Source organism: Clupea harengus, chromosome 19 (genome assembly GCF_900700415.2).
Source record: "Clupea harengus chromosome 19, Ch_v2.0.2, whole genome shotgun sequence".
Lineage (NCBI taxonomy): Eukaryota > Metazoa > Chordata > Actinopteri > Clupeiformes > Clupeidae > Clupea > Clupea harengus.
Genome location: NC_045170.1, coordinates 26,750,086 through 26,769,202, shown reverse-complemented (window position 1 = coordinate 26,769,202; position 19,117 = coordinate 26,750,086). Strand labels below are relative to the sequence as shown.

Here is a 19,117-nt window from a genome sequence, read left to right as displayed (position 1 = left end):
GTGACCAGATTCTTGACCATTGCTACTCGCAAATATGGAAAAGCTACAAACCCCTCCCCTGCCCCGCTTTTGGGAAGTCGGATCACACCTCTATTATGCTAATCCCTACCTACAGACAACGCCTAGAGGCCGATTAGGCTACTCCGACTCTGTTACGGATGGGCGGGCGGACGGATTGGATGGACTCTTTTGCATTTATGGTTCTCCGAAGGCTGTGGGTGCTGAAAACAATTCACCGCCAGAACAGTAGGTGGCGCAACAGTTTTTTGTCGAAAACAAGCTTAGAGAAACCTACCCCATGACGTCTTTGTTAGTGAAAGTCGTCAATTGTTTATTTATCTCTTCAATGAAGGGACCGGTATAGTTAATAAGAATATGCCATAGTCAATAATTCAATGATCTTATACCTATTTATAATTGTTACTTTTATTTGGATTTAACTAGCATGTAAACATTCCTGGGTGAAGGTATTTTTTGGGTTGACCTGAGGAGTGAGGTGAGACAGAGACTTTCACCTCCCCCTCCCCCGGTCGAGACAAAGAGCCCTGCACCCATGGCCCATTTGAATACACGGTAACACCCCTTAAATATCAGTGTATTTAACAGACTGTCCCTCAAGGGATAATCAGATATGCTGAGGTGAAGCTCTGAGAGGAAGGGTGGATCTTCAAGTCTCTGTCTCACAGTAGTTGGCCACCATTGTGCAAGAATAAACCTGAATCCTGACTGATCAAACCTAAGACTGAATCTTCAATTATAGTATAAAACTAATTACCATTAGATGGAGGTCCTCACCGAAAGATACGTTCTTGTATTTGCTGATTCGAGTTTGCTGTAAGATGTCTCTTCACTCCATTTTTGACACAGCACTTTAAGTACTTAAATTCATGGTACTTGCCTAATCTTGGGAAATATAGGAAGTAGAGTCCTGTGTAAAAACTAAAATCTTATTTTATTTTACTTTATATTACTTATATTTTTATTGTGATTGTCTTAGAAGTTGACAAAACACTGTGATTGTCTTAGAAGTTGACAAAAACACTTTAGTTTTGGGTATTGGTCCGAGGCAGTCTGAGCTGTGTATGTTGACATACTCTAATTGTTTTGCTTCCCGCTCAGATATTATTCCCAAGAGAATAGAAGTGTTTTGTGTTCATACGGATGTTTGAAAAGATCTTCAGCATTTTTTTTTTATATATTTGAATTTAGAGATTTTTCTAAGTCAATTTGTAAATTATTTACATTAGATTGTGGAGATTCAGTTCTTGGAATTGACCAGTCATGATTCAAGGCATAAGATTCCTTTAAGTCCAGATTTCACAATGCTTTTGATAAAGTCAGATGTTAGACTGCTTAATGTTATACTGTGTCTGTTCACACAATAGTTACAGACAGCTCTCACGCATACCACTTAATTCAAACTTCAGGTACAGCCGCGCCTGTGACCCTGAATGGCCCATTACGCTGAAGTGATCAGACCCTAGCCTGGTAGCAGGAGTGGAGACTTTAAACATTTTTGTGCCTACACATTGATTTTCTTAACCCAAGTTAAAATCAGTGTATGAAGTGTTACAATTATGAATAATTGTAAGCATATTTTTTTTTTTAACGTAACAAAGTCTTCATCCTTAGTGTATGTGTTTAAGGTAAATACAAATTCCCTGAGCAATGATCTCACAGTAGAACACTGCTGTTAGATCAAAAGGGGGAGGAGTTGAGCTTCAGAGCTCTTGTAGAAAGTGCTTATCCTACCAGTAATGCATACCTTAATAAGATGATAACTGCAGAATGTGTTTTCTCAAAACAGGTCTTAGCTGCTGAATTTCTGACTTCATCAAATGATCCAGGAGCACTGAATTAATTAAGGAATGCCTTAAATGGTTTGGCATTCAAGTGCCATTGGAATCTGGACAAAAATTGATTTTTTTTAGATAATTTGGGCACTTCAGCACGTATTTACTTGTGAAGCTGCTCTGAGACCAAGACAAAGAAAAATGATGTGTAAGCTGACATGTACAAAAGCTCTTAAAGCACATTGCTACATCTGGACTGCGTCCCGTTACTGTTTCAAGAGATAAAGTCACCTCTAAGCAGCAGTGGTGGAGGAAGTACTGAAGTTTAGTACTTAAGTAAAAGTACCCAGGAAGATAAAAGTAAAAGTAAAAGTACTACATCAAAAATCCTACTTAAGTAAAAGTAAAAAGTACTTACTTTTAAATTTACTTTAAGTATTAAAAGTAAAAGTACTCACGCAATGGGTTGTCTCTCAATGTCTAGGCTGTGCCATTTTGATAAAGAAATAGCTACTGGTAATAAATGCCTCTACAGATGTCACTACTAGTAATAATTATAAGCAACAACATTTGTTAATTGGAAAGGTTGGTGTACTCTGAGCAGTAGGGATAGGAACTGCTCCACTCAAGCTTGTGAAATTAACCATTCATGTGTATTTGTAGAATGTTAACACTCAAAACCACACAGGAGTGCATTTCATTCTTTAATTGGCAGAGCCTAATAATTCAATATCCAACACTCCCTGGAGAAATGGAAATCACTATTTATCATTACACTTAGACTATGTACCTACAGGTAGGAGAGAGAGAGAGAGAGAGAGAGACACACACACAGGGAGAGAGACACACACAGAGAGATAGGCATAACCTTCACTTTGTTAATCAGACACCCAAACATTGCTGAGGAATTTCATACTACACAGAGATATAAAATGTTATGCCAAAATAAACAGCCACAGGAATATTGGTGTACAGATGGCTTGTCTCCTCCTGTGCCGTTTCCCTGGGCTTTACTCCGGCGGCAGTCTTCCATATACCTGCACCTCACAGAGCGTCAGGTACTCCCATCTAGGAATCACCACGGTAACATAGCGTCCATCCATATGATCACACTCAAAGGTCTTGGAAACTCCACCATCAATAGAAGAGATTACGGCACACCTGAAAAGGATATAGTTAAAAATAACCTCACATTAATGCAGGATCCTTGAGCATAAACTATACCATCCTGTCATTGTTTTAGTAAGTATTCCAAATAGTCTAGTCTTGTCTAGTCCTTTGTAGAGGGTAACGGATGTCATAGGGTGCAGTTATTAGAAAAACTATGCATGCCAAGGATAACCTTTCTACCCAGTCACTTTCAATCTAGAGCAAATGAGAATCTAGGGTAAATGAGGTAAATGAGGTATTAACAAATAGCATAGCTAACCGTAAGCAAAGCTATATAGTACAAACTACGGCTCGTTAGCGAACTAAAACTATTTACACCATCACACACGTATAAAAAAGACGGTTTAGAAAAAAACATGTTTTAAAACGGCCTAATACTGATCAAATGATTACTTACAACACGTCTCCGTTTCAATGGGTTGGAGCTGTCGCGGCAGCAGTGAAAGATGTCAACATGAGTAATCGGTGAAATGGGTGTCAATATGGCTGCATCTGATTGGTTAATAATTTTCTTACGCCAGTATAACATCGTGTTATTGGTTCGACTGATTTAGTAGGCAACTGTGTTAGCCGGCGAGTTTAACAAACTTTTACACTATGGGTTTGACAAACTCCACGGGAAACTGTCCTGGCAACAACTGGTTTATCGTTAGAAATTATATAATCATCCCAACTTTAGAAATTCAGGTCCTCCCAAATTAAAATGCAAAGTTGAACAGATACGAGGCTTCGGCCCACCACCTAACAGGACAAAGTTTACATTGGGAGCTGGGGCAGTTTTACATGTGCCCCACAGAATCTGCCTAGCGACCGTGTTCAATTGGCGCAGGCACCGAAATGAAGCACCGAAATCTGCGTTGCATTTTGGTCCGGGTAGGTACCGGTTGTATTGGAACCGGTTCCATATTGGTACCGGTTCTTGGTACCCAACCCTAGTTAAGAGTAGCATTAGTCATCTGACGCTCAGCTAGACTTTCGGACACAAAGATGGCGGCGCTTAAACGCAGTGACGTCACATGGTACTCATGAATAGGGCTTGGTATACTGTGACATGGGTTCCGTATTCCCTCCCACTTCATTTACTTTCTCCATGCCATGTCTATATCTTCCACTTTATCCATCAATCATTCTAACATCTCCTTCCTCCAGTCCATTCTCTTTCCTATTTTCACTCATTCCCTCTCTCTTTCCAACCTCCATCCACGTGTTTTTCTTCTATCCCTCTCCAACTCCTCTTTCTTACACTCCATCTCTCTACTTCAGTCTATTTTTTTCCCTTCTTTTCCCTCTTCACTCTCTCTTTTCTGTCTTTATCCATAGTCACTTTTGTTCACTCTTCTTTCCTTACTTCTTCCTTTCTTAACTTTTGCATTTCATGCACTGGTATTTCCTTCAGGAAATGCATATTCTAGTTTTAAATGTCACTTTAATGCAGTGGTCTGCAGTCTGTTAGTAATGTTTTGCCTGTCAGTTATGTAGGCTAACCTCTACGTTGTATTTTTTTCTGTTTGCAGCATTGTAAACATCAACTGACAACCATTGTAAAGGTATGACTTATACACGTAACTAATTATCCAATGTCTGTTGCACATAAAAACCTATCAGTAACCATTTGAGATAAAACTGTCCAACACATACATTTTCAATTTTACAGACACAAATTCATGACATAGACCTGAGGGGGAAAGAAGAAATGGAACAACACATACAACTGGCAATCCCTGACTTTTAGAAAATGAATAGGCATCAGTGAAGTTGAGTCTGTGTCTTCCTTACTTGATTAATAAAACCAGTTGTTATTTAAATTGTGTGGCGTCATATTATTACACTATTGAAATGTGTTATGTAAATTCACGTTTAAAAAATCAGAAGCATGTTAGGTTTGAGAACAGGAAAAGATTAGTAGATGAAACCTAATTTTTAAGGATTCATTTACATTCAGAAAGCTAGGAAAATGTATGTAGAGGCTTTACCTCTTTAGGCTTTACGTAATATATTATAGTAAAGGACATTTGGATAATCTGTGTAATCAAAGGTAAAAATGTACCTAAAAATCTTCGTAAGCTTTACGTAATATATTATAGTGAAGGACATTTGGAAAATTAGGAAAAATGTACTTAAAAAAAGGAGGGGGAAATTGTTACCACCATTGTTTTGTGTAAATAGGGTCAGTTATTTTTTAGAGTGTACATCTTCACCTAAGAGCACATACCCCATGCCTACAAACTCACTGATACAAAAGCTGTTTCACTGATCATATTCATTCATTTGCAATTTTCTCCTCAGAGGTCTGAGTTTTTTTCTTCTTTTTGATATTTGTAATTTTTCTCCTCAGTTATACCCTTCAAACAAGGTTTCAGGGTGGGGGCAGGATATTAAACCGGTAATGGACTCCCCTCAGATTGTCCTTGTGAATGTGAGTGAAGAGAACTGCCATATACGTATGTGTCTGTGTTATTGTGTTAGCGGAGTGTGTGAGTTAGTGCAATTGGTGTAGGTTTCAGAGTCATCTGAGCTTCTTCTTGGGCCATCAGCAGCACAAGGTATTTTCTGCTGTGCAGGCATACAGGTTGACATAAATATTAGAATGTAGCATGGCACCCACAATTCAATCCACAACAGTGAACCTCACTCGCTCCTTAATCATCACTGGGGTCTGTGGTCATTGCAGTGAGGACTGCGGTGAGGTGTAGTTGACCGTTAATGCCTGTGTGTGTGTGTGTGTGTGTATCTGTGTGTGTGTGTGTGTGTATGTGTGTGTGTATCTGTGTCCCCTGAAAGAAACAGTCATTACAGAGGACAGCCATTGACACATTGATGCTTTTCATTCATTAGTCTTTATTTTTTTAAATGAAAAGGTGCTAGTGATCTATTGGTAAATTAAAAATATCCAGGCACAAGGGAAGCACAAACACAGCCAGACAAAGCGTATGTAGTTTAAGGAGCAACAGGTTGCTGTGATGGAAAATCATTTTGAAAGTATGGTTCTACAGGAAGGGTGATATTTCTGATGTCTTTATGAACTATAGCCCTTGGGCACAAGGTAACAGCACAATTGTGGGCAGAAACAGTGTACGATTTTAAAATAACACATTCTTGTGTCATCTGATCATGAATGAAAACTGTAATGAGATACATTCAGCTCCAGACAGGGGGAATCATGGGAGCACTGTCTGTGATGATGGGGCAGTCACCTCAGGCATACTGAGGTCGGACAACGAATAGGTTGCTAAGGTCATCTGGACACGGGATGGAAATGTTGTTTGAGATCCTAGCCTCATTGTTCTTGAATTCTTGCATATGGAAGACATATTTACTCTACAGGCTAACAACAGTCGGTTGCTGAACTGGTAGCGTGTATCATACTCTCTCTTTTGAAGGCGGCCAGAATTAATTTTTTGCACATATAGCCGTAGTTGAGGCAACTCTGATCAGTTGAAAAGACTTCAGCAAGCCATGGGATAGACCTAGATGAATAAGTGGATGTAATGGGGACAGGTGTGTTGAATGCCTTTTGCGTTCCACAAGAATTACATCGGTCATATCTCCTGGACAAACTTGTGAGATTGAAGCTAACGCTCCAGGGATTGGAAGTGTAAATCCTGGACTGGAACTGCTCACTCTGTCCATCTACATGCCCAGTCAGAGCGGAGAAGTTCAGTGCGTGGAACTGGAACCCCAGTAGGATGGCAGAGTGGAACAGCTCTTTGTGGCTGCTGTAGAGGCGGGAGGTGAAGGGCAGCTCATACAGCTGCACTGGGGTCATCATGGGGAAACGCACGTGACCCAGCAGAGCTGCCTGCTGCTCAGGGTTCACCTCCTCACCTTGTGCCAGCATCCAGGCATCCGGTGCACCCAGCAGCCAGGCCTCGTCTGGCCGCACCAGGTCTGAGCGGACCAGGAGACCCTTCAGGAGCTCCTCTGGAAGGCTCACCCACTGGGCCGAAGCCACCAGCGGCTCCACAGTCCAGCCCAGGTTGCGCAAGACATTCTCACGGAGCAGGCCATCACCGGACCGCCCAGCGTACCTGAACAGCGCCACCTGTGTGCGGAAGGAGGAATCTTCAGGCAGCAGGGGCACAAAGAGACGTCCAATGTCCTCCATCAGATGCTCTGCGCCAACCTCAGAAGCCAGCTGATGAAGACACTGCATGGAGGCGGAGGTGACTGTGATACTGCGTGTGTAGAGGTACCAGTTGGTGGCAACAAGGAGGTCAGTGAGCCACTCCATGGGGGACAGCATGGGGGCCATGATGAATATTACAGACCTACAAAACTCTGATTTGAGACTATTATTTGTGCAGTGAAATGATTGACATCATACCATATGAAGTTCCTGATGAAAGGTTGGCAGTTCAAGCTGATGTCCATTTCATAGATTGAGTTGGTGACACATTTTGGGGAAGAGAGAGAGAACCAGGCTGGGCACACAGATACTCTCTTTAGTGTTGTCAGCAGGGGCCTCAAGCGTCTCCACTTCCAGTGAATCTCCCGGGGGGTAGGAGATTTGTGAGGGTGAAATCACAACCCTTGCCACTGACAAACAGCTCTCCCAGCTGCTCAGAGAGCTCAATGCTGTGATCCAGTGGGTAGCTCTTGGTGTTGTTAAAAGCTGGATCTGTGAGGATAGGCACAGTCAGTAGTATGGTTAATCCTATTCCTTTGTAATATTATTGCTAAGTCCTTAAGCCAACCATTTCTTTGGTAGATCTTTATTGGTCTGATCGTCCATGGTACACATGTTTGTATTATTCCTTTGAGTTAATGAATGGAAAAATCTATTGAGGTGGATTCATTTGTTGATTGATTGATCTTCAATCTTAAATTTGCATTTGATCATTTATGACACACTTCTTACTATACTTGCTTACTATAAATAATTGACACATTCAGTTGAGGTAGTTAACTATCTGTTCTAATTTTTGTCAGCAGTTTGTCTGTGTTTCAGTAGGGACCTTACCAACATCACACACCACACCAGCATCCTCTGAATGGGAGCAGTCAGTCACTCCCCAGCCTTTAAAGGCACAGCTACTCAGGGACCTCACACTGCCTTTGCATCCTAGATCATCCAGTCATATGTTTCCAGAACCTGATGACCACACATATACACACACACTGTGGTTGTTGTGAAATAGCTGGAAGAAAGACACCTCTTCCTAAAACCTATGTATGCTGTGTTTGTTTAAATGCTCTTGTTAATAAAGAATCCTCTCATCTGAATGGGGCACAACATAATACAGTTTGGTCCATGAGAGATTCAGCTGGGCCATACAGGCTTGCAAACACAGTTTTCATTCTTAAAATGGCAGTTAGGAGACAGGTGATCCAGATGACTAACCTTGTCCCAACTTCCCTCCTGGTTCTGCAGAAAGGGCACCACGGAAACCCAACTGGGTGCACACCACCTGCGCCTCCTCCGTCCCCCAGCCATCATCACACACCGCCCCCAGCTGCCAGCGTGGAACACCCCCACCCGCCCCTCTGATGGCCAACTCCCACCCACCAGACGAACATCGTCCTCCTGTACTTGCCTACGTCCATCTGAAGAGGGAGAAAACCGCAGGCCAACAGAGATCAAACCAAACCATTTGAGACACAAACAACACACTTTCTAATACACACGTCATTAATGGCAGTTCACTTACTGTGTGTGTGTGCGTGTGTTTGTAACAATCACATAATATTAGCCTCACACTTTTCTTCCCCATGTGTAAACTGATGAAGAATACAGACAAACATGTAGAAATGAGTGCACGCTACATATTGCATCACAATTTAGGATTCAATCTGAAATCTGACTATTTGAATAGTCCGAGTAGTCTGTTGGTCAGTTGTAAAATTTAGGTTACTGTGACAAACAAGATCTGACACTGTCAAATAAGATTATACGTATTAGCATTTAATTGAAAACAGGACACAAATACACTCACCATCCAGCCAATCTAGACTCCTTGATTCCAGCCCACTGAATAACAGGCAGAAGATCACGATACATACAATATGCCTGTCAAAGTCGGCATTTTAATGAGTGAAATACAGTCTCTGTGGAAAAGGCAAACACATACAAAAGTGAAAGGGGAACCTGCAAGGTTATCTAAACTTTACTTCCTGAAACAAGATAAATGTATTCTCTAAATACAAGCTACAAACACACATATAGATAGATAGCTAGATAGATAGATATTGATATAGATATAGATATAGATGATAGACATGCGAAGTGGGAGAACGGGACATAAAGAATAGTAGCTACGGGAAAAATGAAAGATGCTTACAGAGGAAGAAGAAACGGCTGACTTGCAAATGTTTAAATGAGCTGCAGTATATAACGTAAATAACACGAATGTTTCGTGGGGTCCGATTGTGAAATCTTACCTCGTTATCTTACCTCGAGCAGTCAACGAATTCTATACAAGACGGTGTTTCACTAAATGTATAGGATAAGGGGTGGGCTACTATGAAGACGAGACCTGGCTTCCGAATTAACCATGAGTTTCATTTCCCTGTAAACCGCAACAGTTGGAGGATTTTGGATCAACGATGTCATATTATTTTCGAGGTCTTTATTGAATTATCAGAATGATACGGGGCACTTTTTTATTACCATTATTTTGTGATCCGGGGTTAGTCATAAAATAACCGGGGCTTTAGCCCCAGAGACCCAGGCCTACAGTGGAATGGAACTAGAACATTTTAAAAAGGAGAATCAGCAACTGAATCCTAATTTTGTGACATTTTCGTAGTGTCAAGAAGAGAATGAAAGAAACAGATTCATCTGAAAGATTTCCTCCGTAGTAGAAATAATTATCCACATTTGTCTACATTTTGATTTCTACGTCATAATGTGCATTGATTTAGAGATCAATGCGTCATTTGACTTGGCATTGTTACATCACGCTCAGTAGTACCTATAAAGTCGGATGGTCAGACTTGATTGTCAGTTTTTGCAACAAGACAAGTGGCTTATTATCTACACATACTGATAGAAGAAAACACAGTCTACGTACAGCAGTGAAATAAGGTGAGTTTCCTTTAGGTAGATTAAACATGGTCTGAATGGAGTCACATACTCACACTGTAAACAATATGGGACCATCATACATATCAGAGTATAATGAAAGGTAAACGGTTATTGGTTACCAAGGGTCTTAAATGAAAGTGTTCCCAGAGGGATTCTAGTCAGCCATTTTCATGCATATTTTGGCATAGGCTCCAGATCATGTCAGAGCCAATTCTCATGTCTTTGCTGAGGCTCAACATTATACTTAATGTATTCAAAATGTTTTGCTTTTCAAGGTTTAAATGGACGAGTTTAGCGCAAGCTTTCACACTCAGTTGACTGAGCCTATGAGAAAGGAGTTAGGAAGTGTCCTCGCAGACCAGGATGAGGTGGTGAAAATGGCCTTGAGCGAACTGCTCTCTGATATCGAGGCTTTGGAGGGAGATAGGAGGTTGGAGCAACAGCAGTGGCAGACGGAGAAAGAGAAATTGAAGTTGGAGATAGAAGCTGCTCGCAAGGAGGAGCAAATCAAATGTCAGGCTGCCATTGAAGGAATGGCTGCAAGGATTAAGAAGGAGAACATGGAGAGGCTGGAAGAGAGGGAGCAAATGGAGGCTGAACACAAGAGCCTCATTGCCAAGATGAAAAGGGATGAAGAAGAGAGAGAAACATCCAGCAAGAAGGTGACAGAGGCTCTATTGAAGGAGGTGGAAAATCTGGAGGCCTCCAGGGACCAGCAGCTTAAAACAATGAAGGAACATTACGAGGAGGCCACATCTGACATGAACTTAAGGCTGAGGGAGAAACATGAGAGAATCTTATCTCTTGAAGAGGAAAGGGATGAATTTAAAGCGAGCGTGCTGAAGGACTCTGAGAGATGGCGTAGGTGGACCAAGGAAGTGGAAGACCTCGTCTTGTCTGGAGCTGTGACCACTGCTGTTATCAAACAGAGGCTGATGTCAGAATTGAGGACTCAGGCTGAGACATGGATGTTTGGAAATGTAATTAATTCTTCTTCTTTTTTTTTTACATGAAATTAATTAATCTCCTTTACCATGAAATGATGTTGTTTTATACCACTGCCTGGGTGACATCTTTGGATTCCTTTGTCTATTTGTATTCCTCAGGCTTCAGAAAGTTCCACAGATGGCCATATGAAGAGCAGAAATGTACCAAATGTTTTCCTGAAGTGGAGGATTCGTAATGAATGGAGAAAACTCCAGGGGAATCAGGCCTTCCTCAATGATGACCTTCAGGTACTATATACATGTTTGTACCTTTCAAAACTGCCTTTTCTTATCTGCTATGCTTTAAAGTCTTCAAAATGTAACTGTGTTTCTGTCTCAACATTGCTTTGTTTTCAGAATTTCTGCCTTAGCAAAGAAATTGAGACATTGATACTGTCAACTAATGCAGCTCAAGATAAGATTAACCAGAAGTATAAGAAAAAGATTGACAAAATCAGAAATGAGGCCAAGAAGAAGGAGGCCGAACTAGTTCAAGCTGAATTGAAAGAGACATCAAAGCTTGAGAAAAAGAAAAGAGAGAAAATGGAAAGGATTCAGGGTACCACATTACAGGCTGAGCTGAAGGCAGAGAAGAAAAGGCAAATTAAAAAGCAGAGAGAGCGCAAACGCAGATAAAGGTAGCGAAAGAGCAGGAAAAGGCAGAGGCAAAAGAACAGCGTGAGGCGAAACGGGCCAAGACAGAGAGTAGAGGTCAGAATGAATCCCACACCGGCAGGAGGAGATTCTTCAGGGCATGCTTCTAGGTCAACTCAAGGTCAACCGCTAAAGAGAGCAAGGAGGAACACTTTGCCCCAAACCCTCACCTAAATCATCAAAAGAGAACACTAGAGAAAAGGGAGTAGGTTTTCAAAAAGGAGACCAGCAGTTGGTACCAGCTGGAGGAAGGGCTTTAGTGCAGTTTGAGGTTAAAAGCAAACTATTTACACAGAGGCATCGCTAAAAGTTCTGGGCCCCATGAAAATACGATATAGAAATGATCAGTTTCAAAGCTCCACATTAGCATGTTCTATCGCTGGGTTCTCTGAATCTTTTAGGGCCCTCTGCCCCTTGCTACAACCCTGTATCAATTTAGCCATATAATGCTGTATCTTTATCTCACTATAACCTAGCCTGCCCTCATGTTTGATCCATGTTTGATGCCCTCTCTCGCCCCCCTCTCTCTCCTGCCCTCACTTAACTACCTCTGGGGCTCTGGTCTGAGCTGTGGCCCGCCTCATCCCAACCCGGATCAAAGAACCTCTGATCTGAAACTCATCATTGCTTAAGGGAAATAAAGATGCTATTTAGTACATTTCTGATTCAGTTGCTTTTTTTTGTATGTTGAGAAGTCTGAGAGGGGTGTGAATGCATTATTAAAACTGAGATAAGATTGTGGGTTCCATAATAGGTCCTAATTGTTTTGTTGTCAATTTATCTTCATTAGTACGCCGACTAAAAGGAGTTTCTTTCAAAGAGCGAATCGAGTTGTTGCACTGAACGTTAGCCATCTTGACAGAATGTTACTTGATCAAAGCCATATGACGTCCTTAAACGCAGTTACGTATGACAAAAGCACGGTGGGGCGAGCCCTCCCGGAAGCCATAGAGATTGCATTGAGAATTTTGTGAAAAAAAAATGGATTTAACATGAGTCTATAAGAGAGGTCTGGGCCGATTTTCATTTTGCCCAAAATCGCCCCAAAAGGGGCGGGACCATTTGAAGCACGACTTTAGCCTGATTGGACAATGACATTCAGAGGCAGATCAGACAGTCTAGTGGTAGAAATGGACAGAATTTTTTTTCTCCTTTTCTAGTTTTGGCAGTGCGTCGCCAATATGGACAAACCGCCCCTGGTTCAAGGTAGTCCAGATTATCACTAACGTCTCCTGAAAGGTATGATGAGTCATACTGGTTGAAGTTCATGCTCTCTCCTCCTCTCTTCAGTGTCCCTCCTCCTCTCTTCAGTGTCTCTCCTCCTCTCTTCATCATCCCTCCTCCTCTCTTCAGCATCCCTCCTCCTCTCTTCAGTGTCTCTCCTCCTCTCTTCAGTGTCTCTCCTCCTCTCTTCATCATCCCTCCTCCTCTCTTCAGCATCCCTCCTCTCTTCAGTGTCCCTCCTCCTCCTCCTCTCTTCAGCATCCCTCCTCCTCTCTTCAGTGTCCCTCCTCCTCCTCCTCCTCCTCTCTTCAGCGTCCCTCCTCCTCCTCTCTTCAGTGTCCCTCCTCCTCTCTTCAGCATCCCTCCTCTCTTCATCATCCCTCCTCCTCCTCCTCCTCCCTTCAGCGTCCCTCCTCCTCCTCCTCCTCCTCTCTTCAGTGTCCCTCCTCCTCTCTTCAGCGTCCCTCCTCCTCCTCTCTTCATGCTCCCTCCTCCTCTCTTCAGTGTCCCTCCGCCTCCTCCTCTCTTCATCATCCCTCCTCCTCCTCTCTTCAGCATCCCTCCTCCTCTCTTCATGCTCCATCCTCCTCTCTTCAGTGTCCCTCCTCCTCCTCCTCCTCTCTTCATCATCCCTCCTCCTCCTCTCTTCATCATCCCTCCTCCTCCTCTCTTCAGCGTCCCTCCTCCTCCTCTCTTCAGTGTCCCTCCTCCTCCTCCTCTCTTCAGCGTCCCTCCTCCTCCTCTCTTCAGTGTCCCTCCTCCTCCTCCTCCTCTCTTCATCATCCCTCCTCCTCCTCTCTTCAGCGTCCCTCCTCCTCCTCTCTTCATCATCCCTCCTCCTCCTCTCTTCAGCGTCCCTCCTCCTCCTCCTCTCTTCAGTGTCCCTCCTCCTCCTCCTCCTCTCTTCAGTGTCCCTCCTCCTCCTCTCTTCAGCGTCCCTCCTCCTCCTCCTCTCTTCAGTGTCTCTCCTCCTCTCTTCAGTGTCTCTCCTCCTCTCTTCAGCGTCCCTCCTCCTCTCTTCAGTGTCCCTCCTCCTCCTCTCTTCAGTGTCCCTCCTCCTCTCTTCAGTGTCAGTTAGCAGCTCGAGGACCAGGGAGGACTGTGATTCTAGTATAAGCATCCCTCAAAGCTTTCCAGATGTCGTTGTGATAGTTATCGAACCTTGTTGGGTCATTGGAGCCATTCGTCATTACCGAGGATGCTTGTTTTTTTTTTTACCCCCAATATTTTGGCCATTAGAGCTTTAATGTCCCCCAGTGCAAGAGTTTTTCCAGTGGTCTCGTCTTCTAGCTGTCTTATTTATTTAGTTGCCCCTTGTTGAATGGATGGCAGTCTCAAGATCAGGCCCTCGAGATCGGTGTGGCCCCAAGAGACATGCTCTTTTACATAGAGGGGCCTGAATCTGTGTTGGTTCCTCCTCTGCTAACTCTGGGTGCACTAATTCTCCCTCATTGTGTTTCGTTTGTTGTGATGTGTCTAAGTGCAGGGATCTATAATTTGTTCTTAATTTAGCACGCAGTTAAAAAAAATGATCTTGCTGTTGTGATGACGAGCCTTCTTCATCCACTCCCCTTACTCCTTTATTTACTCCTCTCTTTATTTCAACATCCTCTGACTCCTCACCTTCTGTGAAATAAGTCATGGATACTTTGTTCTATTTGTCTTCACAAGTGGTTCTCAAACTTTTTCTGTCATTCCCCACTTTGAACAATGGCGCCTTTTCAAGCCCCACCTGTCCCTCATCGCTCCCATAAAATGGTAGGCCAAGCTTAAAATTATCAAAATTATTGAAATAACCTCAAGTAATAACAAATAGCATCTTATTTAGGTCAGAAGATGTATATTGCTTGGAGTGATTTCATGTTTCATGTTGTAGTGTATTGTTGCTATGGACACGCACACATGGACGGATTATGAAACCATGGGCCCCTGGGCCTGGACGTGTAACAAAATACACCTCTTCCAACCACAAACAAGAGATACATTTAAGCCACCTCTGATATTAACAAAAACAAAGTCTAAAAACAATTGACAGCAAACAAAGTTAATAACAGCGACTTCATGCAGAGGGTCTGGCTTAGGGGCCCCCTGAGCTCATGGGCCCCTGGGCCTGGGCCCGGTAGGCCCGTTCGGTAATCCATCCCTGCACGCACACAGTATTGTATTGCTTTCTGTGGACTGATCAGCTCGTCTCGTGGGATAGGGAACAACTTTGACAGTAATATAGTTACGCACATATCTAGTAAGCCTCTATTGAGTTATGCTTTTCCTCGCACCTTCGAAAAACAAAGTTTTTTCGCTGTCTCACACTGTGATAAATATGTTTGAGTGACCTACGATTCATTTATATGAACTGTGTTAGTTCATTGAAAGGTCAAATGTAATTATTAGTCATTTATCGCTACGTTACGTTCTAATATGTGACCATTAGCACAATATTAGCCAGCTGTGTAGTAGTCTATTGTTGCTCTGATTCTTGGTGTAATTAATCTAATAGTAACTTGCTGTGTTTAGTTAAGATACCTTCTTATTTTCTGGAGGTGCTGTTGGTGCTGTTTTACAGTCATTTGGATATGGAGGCTGGTCCTCAAGTGCACTCTTTTCTTCTAATTCTTTACCATGCTTTCTCTACCCAACTTTATGGATAGAGATAAGAAGTTCACCCAGGAAGTTGATAGCTGGACAGCTGGACACTTTCCTTTCAGTGATCGTATGCATTACCATGAGAGAGTTTTCACCCCTAGAAACCCCAGAAAACGCCTGAGTAACTGGCACCCACTACCCAGTGGAACGTGATACCAGGGTGGTCTTTCTTCGTTTGGACCCACCCCCTGCTCATCATTCTCACTCCAGACACTGAAAGAGTCACATCGTGTTGGAGGAAAGGAGGCCACCATCAACACACCCTGCTTCAGGATCCATCATTCGGCATTCTTTTTTTTTGCTTCTCAAAAGCTTTTCTCATACAGCACACTCTCTTTTTATTCTGTGTCGGATCCATTAACCCCACCCCAACTAACATTTTTACATCAAAGCAGAAATATGACACCACATCAATTATTCATAATAATTATTTGATTTCTGGACCTGACCTGTCAAATTTAAATTTGATGGAAGGGTATGTAGTCTCCTCTCTTAAAATAATCATCTGAGCGCGATGATTCTGTCCAGACAAATATACCTACCAATCACAGCTTCTCTCAAATGGGGGGAGGGGGGGGGGGGGCAGCTGAGCTTCCTTCCCAGCATGTTTGAGAAGAATCCTGCAGTAACCCTGCCCTACATGTTTCAAGGCAAGTAGCCTAATTCACGTTGGAGGGGAAGTTCTGTTCGCCCAAACAACTTTTTGCTAATGTTGATACTATTTATAGGATTGGTCTCATCTAGTAATGTCATTGCTTTGATAATAATGTTGATTAGTTGTAGATGTTATCTGTTCCCCCTATTCCCTATTCCAGTGGTTCCCAAACTTTTTACAGTCCCGTACCCCTTCAGACATTTAATCTCCAGCTGCGTCCCCCCCCCGTTGAAAAAAAAAAAAAAACCTTTTCACCTTTTACTTTAATTCCGTTTTAATCCGTTTCGGCTCATTTTGTTCACCCAGAGGTAGATTGATGGCTTAAAATGAGTGAATAATATGTGCCACAAGTGACCCAAACCTTCTAAGGTTGTTGTTTGCCAGCCATCAACAGAACATAAGACTAAAAAAACATTATTTGCAGGCGATTGGGAAGATGAGCAAATTCATTTGACAGGCTACGGAGGTCTGTGTTGAATAGGGGGGCGTGGCCGGAGCGGAGTTCAGCACAGACGTGACATTTTCTCAGTGGTTTTGTTTTCTAATAATGCTTGTTCATTGTTGCGATCGTTGGTTTGTTTATAAGAAAGAAATACAGCCTTGCAGGACAAAATACAGGGGAATTTGGGCCATTTTGATGCACAAAAGGATGTTTCCGTCTGAAAGTTGCAATTCTGTTTCAAACGGTACATTCTGCAAATTCCGTCCGTTTTCTGTTATCGCGGAAATTTTCTCCCCGCGTACCCCCTGAACCACTTCGCGTACCCCTGGGGGAACCGATGCCCTATTCTATCTCCAATGACTAGTCAGTGCACATGGGTGACAACATGTCCACCAAATACCACAAATAGTGTTTAAATAGAGTTACAGGATATGTCTGTCTGAGGACTGTAAAAGAACACCAACATAATGTTTATGTCACTACAGTTAAGCAGTGAACAAACTAAATTAATATCCGATTAACACCAACATAATGTTTATGTCACTACAGTTAAGCAGTGAACAAACTAAATTCAGATCTGGAATCAGATGACCAGATCTGGTGTATGTGCCAACCCCATCATGCTGTTATTTGCGCAAAACAATTGAAATGGCAATTATCCTGAGAATAAGTCAAACACCATGGGCTACTGTGAAACTCATAGTCACTTCTATTAACCCTTTAGTGTGGAAGTAAGTATGCAGGTAAGTATGTTTCTGTTACAACAGTGCAAGTAGGGAGTTCAGGCTGAACACAAGCTGCTAACTCTGCTAACTCTGTCTCCCATCCTTTCAAAGGTTCAATGTCATTTTGAGGAAGAGGAATTTGTTTGGTGCTTATTCTCAGATGATTCAAGTGTAAAAACAGTGTCCCTCTGTACTGGTGGCAGTTGGAAAAAAAATCCCCAACAGCTATAACATTAACGTTACCAAATGGAGAGTTGTCGCCCGTTTCTTTAATCTATTTGAGTCTGCCATGGATATACAGTACATCAACAATTTGTGATCTATCATTAAGACAAATCTAAATATGCAAATGGTTTCCCTCACCAACGGAGTGTACGGCAATGTTGTGTCTGTACCCAGGGGCGGACTGGGGGAAAAAAGTGGCCCGGGAGTTAGTGTCAGACCGGCCCACTCAATACACGGCGCGCGGCCCACTCAGTACACGGCGCGTTGCCCATTCAATGCATCGCACGTATAGACCAGTCAGTGGCCTACTTGGAAAAATACCCATACACTTAACATTATTTTGGATGATTACAAAGAAATTACATCATATATGTTTTTTTTTTATAACATTTGGATCCACCAATTTGCCTGGGTGGACACATGGAATAAAATGATACTGGCTATTGTAACCCTCCAAGGTAGGTATAGTTTGCTAGATGAATAGGCTTAACTCTGGGCTAGTATCAGATGGTTATACGTATAACTACAGAACATTAAGGAATGAATATCCACACAATAAAGAAACTGGAATCAGAGGGTAAAATTAGTATGAACTATATTGTAGAAATGAACAGAATAGAACATACGATGGGGTGTGAACATCAGTGGTATCAGTAGTGTTGCATGCTGGGTGTGTGATTGTGTGTGTGTGTGTAGGGGTGTTGAAGGTGCATAACAAAACAATAAGTTAAGTAACAGAACCTAAACTAACTCTGCTGGCCCGGGTGCATTATAGTCACATGATAATAAAAAACAATATCAGTATACTCATGTGTTATTATGACCTCACTATCTAATCTAGATAACATATTAACATTGTTTATAATGTTAGTGTTGTGTATAACACGGTGATTTTAGCATAACAAGCTAGCTGGTTAACTTATTTTACATAAGTTATTAGAAATGATAAGATTGCCCTCTTTACAACTACCACCATGGATAGCTTGCTCATCGATTGTAAACAAGTGACTACGGCTAACATGTGAAAGTAGATCATCTCGATGATGACAACAGCGCCAGCTTGCTTATTTCAACAGATCATAACGGTCTCAATTTTGGACATTTATCTACCTAACGTTAGCTAGGCTAGTTGGTACTGAACGTTACCTCATCTGTGAAAAGCAAGCTAACATTGGCCAAGTCAACGCCACAACTTACCTTGTATCACTGTCACTGTCACGCAAAATAACAGTCGTAAATGGCCCAGAGTTTTCCTAAATGCAATTCCTCAAAACTACCAGATGCCCCACGAGCCGCTCCGTGTTAGAAGGGCTGATGGCACACGTCACTACAGTTGCGTGCCCTGGCGGGGCGTGTATGCAAATCCAGGTGCGTTTAATTTAAGAATACTCATCCTCAATCCGCACAGCTGAGAACACTTCGGCTGTGTAAGAACCCATTTTCAGGTGTTCATTAATAAGGTGGAGAACGTTTCTTACGTTGAATTTCTGCAAGTCCGTAAGAACACATTTCAGAAGACACTTCAGAACATTTTCGAAAAATAGGCACCATGAGTGTGAATACAGATCGCGAGGAG

The 19,117-nt window shown here is 42.4% G+C and overlaps 2 protein-coding genes and 1 long non-coding RNA gene across 4 annotated transcripts; 1 reads left to right on the top strand and 2 right to left on the bottom strand.

The window, feature by feature from the left end:
* Positions 1 to 5,840: 5,840 nt before the first annotated feature.
* LOC105892242 (galectin-3-binding protein A-like) lies at positions 5,841 to 7,250 on the bottom strand. Its single transcript, XM_031586176.2, has one exon. It carries the CDS (start codon positions 7,213 to 7,215, stop codon positions 6,289 to 6,291), a length of 927 nt encoding a protein of 308 aa, XP_031442036.1. The 5' UTR covers positions 7,216 to 7,250; the 3' UTR covers positions 5,841 to 6,288.
* Positions 7,251 to 7,708: 458 nt separating this feature from the next.
* On the bottom strand, positions 7,709 to 9,004 carry LOC105909213. Its single transcript, XR_004165845.2, has 3 exons — positions 8,897 to 9,004; positions 8,305 to 8,507; positions 7,709 to 8,055 (listed from the first exon to the last, which is right to left on the bottom strand). It is a non-coding gene; the product is annotated as an uncharacterized LOC105909213 (long non-coding RNA).
* Positions 9,005 to 9,877: 873 nt separating this feature from the next.
* On the top strand, positions 9,878 to 12,925 carry LOC122133793 (calponin homology domain-containing protein DDB_G0272472-like). Of its 2 annotated transcripts, XM_042710641.1 has the most exons (4): positions 9,878 to 9,987; positions 10,263 to 10,967; positions 11,094 to 11,222; positions 11,331 to 12,925. In XM_042710641.1, exons 2-4 carry the CDS (start codon positions 10,269 to 10,271, stop codon positions 11,607 to 11,609), a joined length of 1,107 nt encoding a protein of 368 aa, XP_042566575.1. In that variant the 5' UTR covers positions 9,878 to 9,987; positions 10,263 to 10,268; the 3' UTR covers positions 11,610 to 12,925. The 2 variants fall into 2 exon arrangements, with proteins under 2 accessions (XP_042566575.1, XP_042566574.1); XM_042710640.1 differs by having other exon boundaries at positions 11,094 to 12,925.
* Positions 12,926 to 19,117: the final 6,192 nt, after the last annotated feature.